The sequence below is a fragment of the Panthera onca genome, chromosome B2 (genome assembly GCF_046562875.1).
Source record: "Panthera onca isolate mPanOnc1 chromosome B2, mPanOnc1 haplotype 2, whole genome shotgun sequence".
NCBI lineage: Eukaryota > Metazoa > Chordata > Mammalia > Carnivora > Felidae > Panthera > Panthera onca.
The window spans coordinates 28,240,117-28,252,733 of NC_138343.1; the positions used below are offsets into that span (position 1 = coordinate 28,240,117).

The 12,617-nt window shown below is 35.8% G+C and overlaps 1 protein-coding gene across 4 annotated transcripts in view; it reads left to right on the plus strand.

The window, feature by feature from the left end:
* Positions 1 to 12,617, plus strand: part of EXOC2 (exocyst complex component 2) — a 283,103-nt gene that overhangs the window by 80,698 nt on the left and 189,788 nt on the right. For all 4 annotated transcript variants that reach the window (XM_060614965.2, XM_060614961.2, XM_060614962.2 and 1 more), the window contains 2 exons: positions 2,838 to 2,951; positions 4,689 to 4,813. In XM_060614965.2, the coding sequence (XP_060470948.1) occupies positions 2,838 to 2,951; positions 4,689 to 4,813 (239 nt within the window). The remainder of the gene's footprint in view (positions 1 to 2,837; positions 2,952 to 4,688; positions 4,814 to 12,617) is intronic.

Sequence of the window (12,617 nt, forward strand, 5' to 3'; positions counted from 1 at the left end):
ACTACAGGGCTTGAGTGAAGGGTAAAGTTCAGTTTGCCTTCTCAGAGTCCCCTTTTGCTGCTTTTTTGTTAGCTGTGTCTTTAATCTGTGAGTTTGGAACTGACCCTTGTTAGAAGAGGATTTCACATAGTTGAATAATTCATAAAGAATGTTAATAGTAGGGATTTAGTTGATATCAGATGATTCTGTAGTACTTTTTGATTCTGTTAAGATCATTCAACTTTCTGAACAAGCAAAGTGTTAGGACTACATAGAATACCAGTTTAAGTGTCAAAAAGAAGTAAGGTTGACAAAAAAATGTTAGGCATTTCTCCATGTACTTTTCCTTCACACCATAGACAGACCCCACTAATTCATTATGCTGTTCTTTCCAGTTTAGACATATGATCTTTGACACAACACTCTAGACAGACACTGCCCACCAATTAAGGTAGAACTAGGGGGTATGGACTATGCATATCATAAGGAAGTGTTTTTAGTTACTTAGGTAGGGTTCAGCCCTTTCAACTCAGTCATTATATTGCCCCAAAGTTCTAACTTGGAGTCATGATGTACATTTTATTTATAAATGAGAAAAACTTCCCAAGGTGACAGGATTTTATTACTAAGTAAAGTACCAAACCAGCAAGAAGAATCCAAATCAAAATAAACTTCTAAAAATGCAGAGTTCTCCAGAGTCCTCTCAGAGATTCTGTCTGGTAAAAATGACCAACAAACTTTTGGAACACATATGCACCCCAAGAAGATTCAGACTATAATCTAACTTTAGGAGCCAGTGAGGAATGCTGTGAGATTGACTTACTCTCTGAATTACTGATTACTGAGGTAATGCCAGCTTGATGTCCATGATTCTCTTAAAGTCTCATTTTATCTTGTCTGTTACTGTAGTGCTAAGCAAGGCTTTTTTCCCCACTAATTAAAAAAGAAAACATTGTGGGGCATGTGGGTGGCTCACTTGGTTCAGCATCTGACTCTTGATTTCAGCTCAGGTCATGACAAGCCGCACATTGGGCTCTGCCCTGACAGCACGGAGCCTGCTTAGGATTCTCTCTATCCCTCTCCTTCTGCCCCCAGCACCCCTTCCCCCACATGCACTCCCCCACCCAGTAAATAAATAAACATTAAAAAAAAAAGAAAGAAAATGTCATAGTGAGAAAGGTAAGTGTAATAGGAAATAAAGTGGGTCTCTTTCTATTGACTGACGTACTGACAAATAGATGTTGGATTCTAGATTAAAGTGTAGGGTTTACAAAGGAAATCATAGAGAACTGGTTTTGCTCTTTGCATCTCTTGCCCTTTTAGGGACTATGAAGGGATGAAGGGAGCCAGGAGTGAAGGGGAAGAGTTTATGAGATTCTTTGACAGGAGCTGTGCTAGGCTGTGAAGGGGAGGTATGACAAACATCTGCTTTTCTTAACTCATAACTGGGGAGTGTGGCTTCCATGGAGTGTTCCCTGCATTTGTGAAACAGAGGTCCTGGCACCTGAGAGCACAGGAACAGTGCACATAGACAGTAGAGGTGTCTGCCCTGGGAAAGATGTTTCTTGGGACAAGATGAGCACCTCACTAGAGAGTAGGCCCCAGGCCATTGTAAGTTGTATGTAAGGTCACTTGTAAGTCAAGGAGCTCCATCAGAGAGTTGTTGTGGGTAAAGATGGAGTGCTGATCTTGGACCACACTATGTGATTTCTGAATTGAGGCTGTGTTCATAATAATGTGAAATCAAGTCTCTCTCAGATAAGAGTGAGTAGAAGTCATTGCACCTGCTCACATTTTCTTACAGGGTGGTGATAATTCTGCACCCCCCCTCCAAATGGCTCCCCACATCCCTGAATACACTGGGCTATAAAACAGTGCTGTGTCTCGTCCATGTCCCATGAGTTTGGCTTATCCAGTGTATGGGGTTGAGGACCACACTTCAGTCATAAAGGACACCAAGATCAGAGGAGTGAAGTGAAAATGAACATGATGTGTGCAAGAAAGTATAATCCCTTTGAAGTTACTGAATCTCCCAGTTTTGAGGATTAGATGAGCAGAAATGAGTCCTGAGAGGTAAGCAGTTTTGAATCATGGAGAGACTTGACTATAGAACTTGGACTTTATCCTCTACAGATGAAGAGTTGGGGAGGTGGTGAGGGCTGCTAGCTCATAAGCCCATAACAGGGTTTGCCCATACTACTTTTGCTCTTAGATACAACTGTCTGACTTCCAGCATGGAGCCTGAACTATAGTAGTATTTAGTTATTATTTGAATGGATACATAAATGAAATGATCCGGAAGTTGACCTTAAAAATGTAGGCAATAAAGTCAGCTGCAGATAGGGGATTGCCTGTTATAAGCTTTTCTTAAAATTATTCTAGATATAGACATAGAAGTATAAATATAATTATTTTATTAATTAGCTCTAATTTTTATTAATAGGCTTTAGTACGTTTTAAAACAACTTTCATATAAGTCTTTAACAAAAACCATTTTAACAAACTAATGTTTAAATTTCAGTGTATACAAATTTTGATTTTTATTCATTGAATAGAGAATGATTGCATATTTGGATAGATATCATAAAGTATCAACTCAGCCTCTTTAAATTCTATATTGATGTAATTTCTGTATTTTAACTAATTTCTTACATATACATAAAGTTTATATAATAAGAAATGAGCTGAGGTGTAGGAAATATATTTTGTATACACATGTAAATATAGACTCCATAATGTAAGATGTATAATTTTAATGGTTTGTAGTCCTGTTTATTACATTAGGTACTCTAGGATGTCTGTTACATTATTGTAGTAATAGCATTTGAAGTATATTTTAAATCTTTTTTCTCCCTTAGAAGTAAATTTCCCCAGAAGGACTTAGAAATGCTGTTCCCTGGAATGAGTGCTGATTTTACAAGTGAGAATTTTTCAGCTGCTTGGTATCTTATAGAAAACCACTCAACTACCAGGTCAGTGGATGTTGGACTATTGTTTCATGTGGTTGTACCTAATAGGATTATATGATACAAAGGGATTTAGGCTGGCCTCTGCCACGTAGGAACCCTTTGACTTTGGGTGAGCTCATGAATATCTCAGGTTATCTTTTCTCCTATTTATGAAATGGTGTTAATAATTAGCAGTCCCTTATTTCCTGCTATCTTGTTTCTGTATGATTCATATTTGTGCAACCCATTAAAACTTTGTGGAGTCTCAGCTGGGTACCTAAACTGATGTGATCTCTCTCTATTCAAATAACAAAACTTTCAAGTCCTGGTGTAAAATAGTAAACATACTTCTTTTCCTGACCATAGAGCAAAGGAAGATGATTTGATTTATCATTTTGCAAAGACTTGCCTTAAAATTAGCCAAAAATAGTCAAGGTCTTATATCCAAATTAAAGTGCTCCTTATTGTCTGCTAATTACATTTTGCCACACTCTTGATAAGAGTAGGTTTGTAACTTTTTTGCAGCAATTAAATTTAGTAACAGTGTTTGAATAAATGAATGGTTTATTGCTAAAGATTTACATTCCTGAAAAGTTAATTTGTTAAAATACACCTTAGGAGAAATTTTTCCTTCACCAGTTAGAGTCAAAACCATTAGAAAACATGAGGAAACATTGGTGTGTGTGTGTGTGTGTGTGTGTGTGTGTGTGTGTGTGTGTGTGTACATATATATATAGAGAGAGAGAGAGAGAGAATCCTGATACATTTTTAAAGGGAATGTCAAATCTTTAATTGCAGAAGATGGTTCTAATTTTACATCACGGATGTGCTTTTTCTATTACTGTATTTCAGAATTCATCTCTGTTTTCTGAGTAGGACTATCATGGCACTCAATAATATATTCAAAGTTTTACAGCCAGATTTTCTTAGCCCAGCTGGAAATAAAAAAATATAGAGATCTACCAATTTTCTCTGCTTGAGATGTAGAGATAAAATATTTTGGTCTTTTTAGTTATTTAAATTGTTGAGTTGACCGCCCCCACTCCCACCCCCCAGGTTTTTCTATAATTTCACTGTTAATGACAGAGGACTGGATATTGATGTGGTGAATCATGATACGGTTAATTTTGATGTAGGACACAGAAATGAACATACAGAGGAGTTCTGCCTTAGATAACTTAGATAACCACTGCATTGATCTAAGTCTGTGCAAAGGGACATGATGTTCAGGACTCCTTACCTGGCAAATCATATACATGATACATATTACTTATAGAAATATTTATATGTATGTTCATTTCTTAAGGGTCTGACATTTGCAATGACCATTTGAGGGCTACAGATCTGTTTTATAGTTGCTGTAATTTTGTTATTTATAATAAAAGGGTTTAGATGCAGGGGTGCCTCAGAGGCTCAGTCGGTTGAATGTCCTACTCTTGATTTCGGCTCAGGTCATGATCCCAGGGTGTGGGATTGAGCCCCGTGTCGGACTCCATACTGAGCATGGAGCCTGCTTAAGCTTCTCTCTTTCTCTTCCTCTGCTCCTCTTCCCCGCTTGCACTCTCTCTTAAAAAAAAAAAAAAAAAAAAAAAAAAGGTTTAGATGTAGGTAAGAATTTGAAAGCTTTTTGTTTTAATCTGGTTACATCTTGTGTCAATCTATGTCTTTCTTAGGCTTCTGTATTTTACATTTAATGCATTATCTGATTTCTTTTTTGCTTTTTAGGAGTGTCAAACTTTTGGTTTCTTAATTTCATTTCAGTTTTGAACAGCTTAAAATGGCAGTCACCAACCTGAAGAGACAGGCTAACAAGAAAAGTGAAGGCAGCTTGGCATATGTGAAAGGAGGTCTTAGTACTTTCTTTGAAGCCCAGGATGCCCTCTCAGGTAAGGTGACCCTCAGAGCCATCTGCTGGGGCTTCCACAACAGAAACCCAACACTGTGTTTGCAGAGTGTTTACAGGGTGTGACATTCAGTCTGTATTTATAAAAGTAGAGATCTAAAATGTGCCATAAATATTTGTTGCAGACCAGGCTGGAATCTCTTTGAAGGCTTGGTACTTTAAATATTTGTCTCTGAGGCTTTTGTTGACCCATTGTACATATGTGAAATAGGAGACTACTTTGCCTTCCCACAATGCCCAATCTCCAGGGCTGATAAGAAACTAAATCCCAATAGGTAAAATTCTAGAATTTTTAAAAATCCTCTTATACCCATCAATATCTTACACATGTGACTAATTCTGTAAATGTGATCCATTGTGTGTTTGGTGTGTGGTAAGGACTGATGATAATGCGTCATTCTTTTCAGCTATCACCCCATGAGCCTCATACACAATAGTTAAATGTCCACCATCCATTTTGTCATCTTTATAGGGGGAGCAAGTATATTAAATAGATATAGCATAGTTTTAGACATATCATGGAAAAGATGTTGGGTAGGGTTTTTTTCTCACCTAAAATTAACTTTATTTATTTAATTTTTAAGTTATTTATTTATTTTGACAGAGCAAGAGAGCACACATGTGTGCCTGCTGGGCAGGGGGAGGGGCAGAGAGTGAGGGAGAGAGAGAATTCCAAGCAGGCTCTGTGCTGTCAGAGGAGAGCCAGATGCAGGGTCCATCTCACTGACCTGAGCCGAAATCAAGAGTCTGATGCTTAACTGACTGAGTCACCCAAGCACCCCTAAAATCATGTTTAATTAATAGAAATCAAATTACTGTTTAGTAAAAAATATTAATAAAAGTTAGCCTAATTCTTTTTAAAAACAAAGATACCTATAACTAAGTACCTGCACATAAGCACTTTTAAGTGTAGACTAAGAAGCCACACTTCCTTTAATTCAGTAAGACTTAATTTTTTTTTATTAATTTGTATTCTTAAAGTACAGACATCCTGTTACTGTTTCTAAAACCCTTCTCCTGGGTCAAACAAGCATAGATGACTTCTGGGAAGTTAATGTGCATCTGATACTGCTCTTTCCTTGCCAGGTAGAAGTTAGGTTTTTGAAGGAGCAAAATGTGAATGCCTAGGGGGAACAGAAATTAGATAATTTTCTTTGATAAACACTCTGTGCCCTATATTTTTTGGTGGGATGCTTTTCTTTCGTTCTTTGTACTTACTGATATTCTGTCTTAAGTTACTAATGTTACTATATTAACAATAGAAACCTGAGCATATATGAACAGAGTTTAGCATTATCAAGCAGAATTAGGTTAGTAATTCCCTAGTAGCTATGCAAATAATAATTTGCCATAGGTGATTAGCAGTTCTCAGAAATGATTGTATTTAAAATTATTTCACCTAAGTATATTGGTAACTTAACATTTAACAAAGATAATTCTGACCAATTGCTTAATCATATAAGCAGGTAACTCTATAACATATAGAAAGTGATTTTAATAATAAAATTCCAAGATTTTAGCTACACACATATCTAGCTTTTCTGTGTTTTAATGTAAATGAAATGCATATTACAAAAAGACAGTAAATAAGTAATGAACAGACACTACTTGTAATACCATTGTAAAGATAATTACATTAACATTTTGATGTATTTTCTTTTGGTCTTTTTGCTCTTGGCCTATATGAGTCCATATTACAAAATTGGAGTTGCATTGTATATTCAATTGTGTATGCTAGAAACCTCCTTTACTCTTTAGAGTGTTCCTTTGGGTAATTATTTTAATATACTGTAGCATTTGATTTGTTGGTAGCTCTTTAGAAAATTTTCTGACTATAGTCTTAAGTGAAATTGATCTGTAGTTTTTTGAAATGCTTTTTTGGTCAGGTTTTGGTATTAGTGTTTTACAGAAGCATTTGAATCTGTATGTGTATATATGTAGGTACTATGTGATGGGTTATGTAAAGTAGGAATTATCAGTTGGAAATTTGAAAGAGCTAATACATTGAAAGAACTAATAAATTATTTGCTCAGGTAATCTGTTTTACTTTTCTGTTTTGAAAAATAATCAAACATGTTAAAAGTAGAATAGTACAGTCACCCCTGTATAACTGTCAGATTTAAGTTAGTAATTTTTTTCAAACTTGCTTCAGTGATATTTTTTGAGGTTGGTTGTGTTTTGCTGATCTCAAGCAGTGAGTCTAAAGTGCCATGACATTTCCCTCTTATATACATTAGTATATGGTTCCCACCCAAATAAGGACATTTACCTGCATAACCACAATGCTATTATTACAACCAAAATAAGTTTCAGTAATTTTTCAATATCCTCTAATTCCCATGTCATACTCAAATTTCCCCATTTACCCACCAACTTTCTTTATAGTTGGTTTGTCCAAATCAAGATTCAAATAAGGTCCAAGCATTTCATTTTTTTTTTTAAGTCTCTTAAGCCTCTTTTAGACTAGAATACCCTTACCTTTGCTACCTTGACTTTTTGTTTTCCCCCATGTAATTGATTATGTTGAAGACATGAGGCTGTTTGTCCTATAGGATATCCCATACTCTGGATTTGACTGATTATTTCCTCATGGTGTTATTTAATTTATTTTAGTTTCCATTGTATTGCTTGGACTTATTTGGACATTAGATTTGGTTTTCAACATTTTTGGTCATATATGGTACTGTGTACTCCTCAGGAGCCCTTTAGTGTCTGCATGTTTTTCCTGTAGAGACACTGTGATGGATCAAGTGGGTTCCCCAGTGGGGTGGGTATTGGTATTTGTATCGATTAGAATCAACCAAGGGAGAAGATGCATGAGGCACAGTCCAGGGAAGTTCTGTGCATGGAGTGAAAGTTGCCCTCTCACGGTCGAGTCATAAACAATGTTGATTTACCTGGTATGATGTGAGTCAGTGTACATGGAGTATTGCCTACCAGAGAATCTCATCCAAGCCTTGGTGTCCAGAGTTTTTATTAGAGCTCTGTCACATAGACGTAGTTGACTGCTCCAATGGCTGACCTCCATCTAGAGGTCCCTCTGGAGGTCAAGCTGATATGGAGTGACCCAAAGTCTTCACTGTAAATTACGTTGTTACACTATCTGGTATAGCTCAAGGCTCCCAAGTAAACAAAGATACTTTTATCAGGTAAGAATTTGAAAAGCTTAGAGGTAACCTCTCAGAAGCTAAAGACAAAGGCCAGACCTCTTTTTGGATAAGATTAAATTCTTTAGTATACGATTATATTAATATGAAATATTATATATGCATTTGCCTAATATATTATACATCATATTCTTTTTAAACTTTAGAAATTTTGATTTTGGCATTTCTCTTGTAAGCAACATATGGTAGAATTTTTATATTTTTATACCAGTTTGGGAGTCTTTGCCTTTTAATAGAAAAATTTAAGCCATATACATTTATCCTAACTGACATTTTTGTCTTTTCGTTTTTATTGTTCTATTATATTTTTCGGTTTTGATTTTTCCTTCTGTGCTATATAGACAGACCATGTTGTTGCACATTGGCAAGAAATATTTTTAAATTCTATTATAGGTTGCCTTTTGCCTCCTGTTGTGTATAACATTGGTTCAGGACATCTATATTTCTCATGCTCTTTCCTTTTTTTCTGGTCTTAATTTAATCTGGAGTTATAGACATAGCTTTTTATTTTACCTTTTCTTTTCCATTTCATTATTATGTTTCTCAATTATTTTTGTTTTTGCATTTCATTTTATAACACATTTACCACAGTTAATTAAAATTTACCATCTATTCACATAAATTTAATTGGCTTTAATGTTTCTTGCCAGTCATTTTACATTTCATCTTTTCTATCCTTGAATTTTTTGAACAGTGGGATATATGTTTTGTGCTAGAGCTTTTGAATTCTTGCATATCTGGAAATGTGTCTTGCTTCATACAGAATTATTTTCTGAAAACATTGATCCAGTATCTTTTAGTGTTACAGAGAGAAGTCCTGAGCCAGTGTAATTCTTTATTACTTATAGATGAATTGATGTTTTTCTCTCTCCCTAAATGCTTAAAAGATATATTTGTTTCGACTTGAATTAAAAAAACCAAATGCCTTTCAGGATATGTTAGAATGTAGGTCTTGTCTTTATTCATTTTTCCCAATACTTGATAAGCTTTTAGAATCTGTAGACCCATATCTGTGGTTTTCAACACTTTTCTTTTGTTGTGTCAACTATCATTTATGGTTTGTTTCTGAATGGCCTTGTATAAAAATATTATTCCTTTCCTTCTGCTCTCCTATATGGTACCCAGTACCTTTTCTGTTTTTCAGTATGCTGCCCAATAGTAGTATGCCTCAACTAGTTTCCTTCTGTTTCCTGCCATACTGGGTGTTAGGAAATGTGGTCTCTAAATATTGTAAAGAGAAGGGAGTAAGAAAAATGGGGGAGCAGAATTATAGTCCTGAGGATAGTTGTAAAAAAAATTAGATGTGTTGTGTCAGAATTAGGCTAGATAGAGATGACAGAGTATAAATAAACACCTTACTCTTCTTTTTTTTGGTATCATCTGTGTTCTTCTTTTTGATTAAGTAGACTGTTTGATATGTATCCAAGGGTGTTTTTCAGGCCATCCCAGTCAGGTAAACAGTGGCTGTTGCCCTCTTGTCTGGCCTTTATTTATCTTGAAGTATTTATGCTGTTGTCAATGTTCTTTTTTCATGTGTGTATCCATAAATATTTTAATTAGAACTTGACTAGTGTATCTGGTATAACTTCCAGTGTTAACCTCAGTATGTTTATTGTAATTTTTACTTTACTATGTTCTGCAAAGATATTCCCAGCATCTTGTGTTACTTTTCCATGGCAGTCACCCTGCCATTCTCTTTTAATCCCTTGAAGTCTTGAAGTACTTTTTTGTTTGTTTGTTTGTTTTCTTTTGTAAGTAGGCTTCACACCCAGCACAGAGCCCAATACAGTGCTTGAACTCATGACCCTGAGATCAAGACCTGAGCTGAGATCAAGTTTAACTGATTGAGCCACCCAGGCGCCCCTTCAATCCTTTGAAGTCTTGATGAGACATATAGTTTCTTACCAGATATGAGTTCACACCAGTTCTCACAGGCCACGGTGATGTTTGTGGAGCTTTTCATATTATTAAAGGCCTTCTTCATTTCCTCAGTGCCTTCTTCAATTTTTTTTTTTTTTTTTAAATGCTTATTTATTTTTGAGAGCAAGAGAGACCAGAGTGTGAGCGGGGGAGGAACAGAGAGAGAAGGGAGACACAGAATCTGAAGCAGGCTCTAGGCTCTGAGCTGTTAGCACAGAGCCTGACATAGGGCTTGAACTCATGAACTGTGAGATCATGACCTGAGCCGAAGTTGGACGCTTAACAAACTGAGCTACCCAGGCACCCCTTCTCAGTGCCTTCTGATTGTCATCTTTGTTTTGGTGAACATTTCCCTGACTGCCCCTTGAGCTTTTCACCTGTTTGGTCTCTTGTTTTTATGGGCAAGTCCAACATTATCACTTGCTTTTTTTGAGGACAATTATGGACCAAAACTGTATGAATTATTTTTATTCATGTTATGCTAAAGAATAACTAAGAGGCCCAAAGCAGAGTAAATAACACATGGTGCTCGATACACAATTGACCTTCCCTCCCATGTTACTTTTGTTGCTGCTACTTGAGACAGTGTAGCCATAACTGATTTTTTGGCACATTCTGTTGTTAGTGTCTGTTGGTATCTGAAGGTTATTTAAGCAGGTATGGTTGTCTAGGATCCAGTTATCTAAGTGAGAATCCTTTATACCTATTAGCCTTCTATGTAATAGTCACAATTATTTCATTATTGTTTTTCTTCCCAGTGTAACTGAGGAAATGATTCACAGATTACCTGGCCTATTTAAATGTAATTTATATAATTTAGCCACTCATAAAAATTTGTGTAAGTAAAAACTAAATGTTTGAAAAGTTCTTTACAAATTTAAATTTTTAAGAGATCTCATTTTAACTCTTCCTAGTCTCCTATTTTAGTAAATATTATCCTCAGAGGTTGGTGTGTGGGCCAGATTGGCCATTTTCTGTCTTTGTACAGGCCAGGAACTAAAGATGGCTGTGTTTTTCAAGGTTTGTTTGAGAGAAAAAAAAAAAAAAAAAGAGGGAAGCAGTTGTAGAATATTTGATAGAGGCCCTATGTGGCCCATGAAGCCTAAAATATTTACTATGTGGTTCTTTATAGAAATAGTTGGTGGGGCACCTGGGTGACTTAGTCGGTTAAGCATCTGACTTGGGCTCAGGTCATGATCTTGCGGTTCATGAGTTTGAATCCTGTGTCGGGCTCTGTGCTGACAGCTCAGAGCCTGGATCCTGCTTCGCATTCTGTGTCTCCCTCTCTCTCTGCCCCTCCCCTGCTCGTGCTCTGTCTCTCCCAAAAATAAACAAACATTAAAAAAAAAAAAAAAAGAAAAGAAATAGTTTGCTAGTCTTTGACCTAGTTTGAATATTCCTGTCTCATATAGGCTAGTAGTAATATATAGTGGTTAGAGTGTGTAGATCACAGTGTACCCGACATTAAATCTTACAGACATTGCCTATACGCACGTATCATTTCTAGTGCCTCATTTAATAATGGCATTATATAAATGTATGGACAAATGCTATGAATTTTTTAATTGAAATCTGCAAATTTGATGTCCATATTTAATTAGAGAGTTAAATAAAACAAATTTCAGTGAATCAATAGGCAGTCTTTTTATAACTCTGAATTTTCTTTGAATAGAACTTTTATATACATACTTTTTTGTTTCCCAAATACAATTTTATGGTGTGCAACTGTTTCACATATTTAAGTTTTAATAGATTAGAAACAATAACAAACCTGTGATCATGTACCAAGTTGCTTATTGAGTTATACTGTTTAAAAATGTTTTTAGAGAAAATAAAAGGTCAAGTGAACCAGACATTGGGTTATTTGGTTTAATTTTCTGGAAAATAGGATTGCCTTTATCAGATCCAGTGTCTCTTGGTCCTCATGCTTGGCTGACAGCTTGACAGTGACTCTGCTGTGCTGGAGATGGGTGGCAGGAAGCTGCTTTGTCAGCATAAAAAGGTTGTAAACTGAGCTGAGGGGAGCCAGACTTACCTCATTTTGACCTGCTGATCAGTGATGGGTTTTGTCAGCAACAGAAATGTGGCTGCATGGTTTTTAACGGTTTTGACTTAGAAAGCAACATTTGAAGCAAGGCTACTGTAAAATGCAATATCTTATTGCCATGGAAGAACCATTTGCAATGCCCCCTTAATAAAATGCAATGTATGCCATATATTCTTTTGCAGCAAGATTGTCAGAAAATTACACCAGCATTTAAATAAATAGTGTGAGTAGTCTTTTTAGTTTCTATTTTTTATATTTGGGCATTTTTATCTCTTTTCTTTAAAGATAGGGAAGTTCTTTTCCATTTAACAAGTTCAAGTTAAGTTTAGGTTTTAATATGTGGAAACATTTTATGTTGCTATTACTGCATAATCCAATTTTGGAGCATTAAATAACTTTCTTTTCACTCCTGAATCAACCAAGACAATTAAGAATATACTGGCTGACTTTGTTTTCAAAATGTATTTCTTTTTCTCTCTCTGAATGTGTTTCTCTAACAGAAGCATTCTGTTTATAAATTTCAAACACAATTTGAAATTGCTTTAAAAAAGGTATTAAAAATGGGCAGGGGCTCCTGGGCGGCTCAGTCAGTTGAGCATCCTACTCTTAATTTCGGCTCAGGTTATGATCCTAGGGTTGTAGGATCAAGCCTT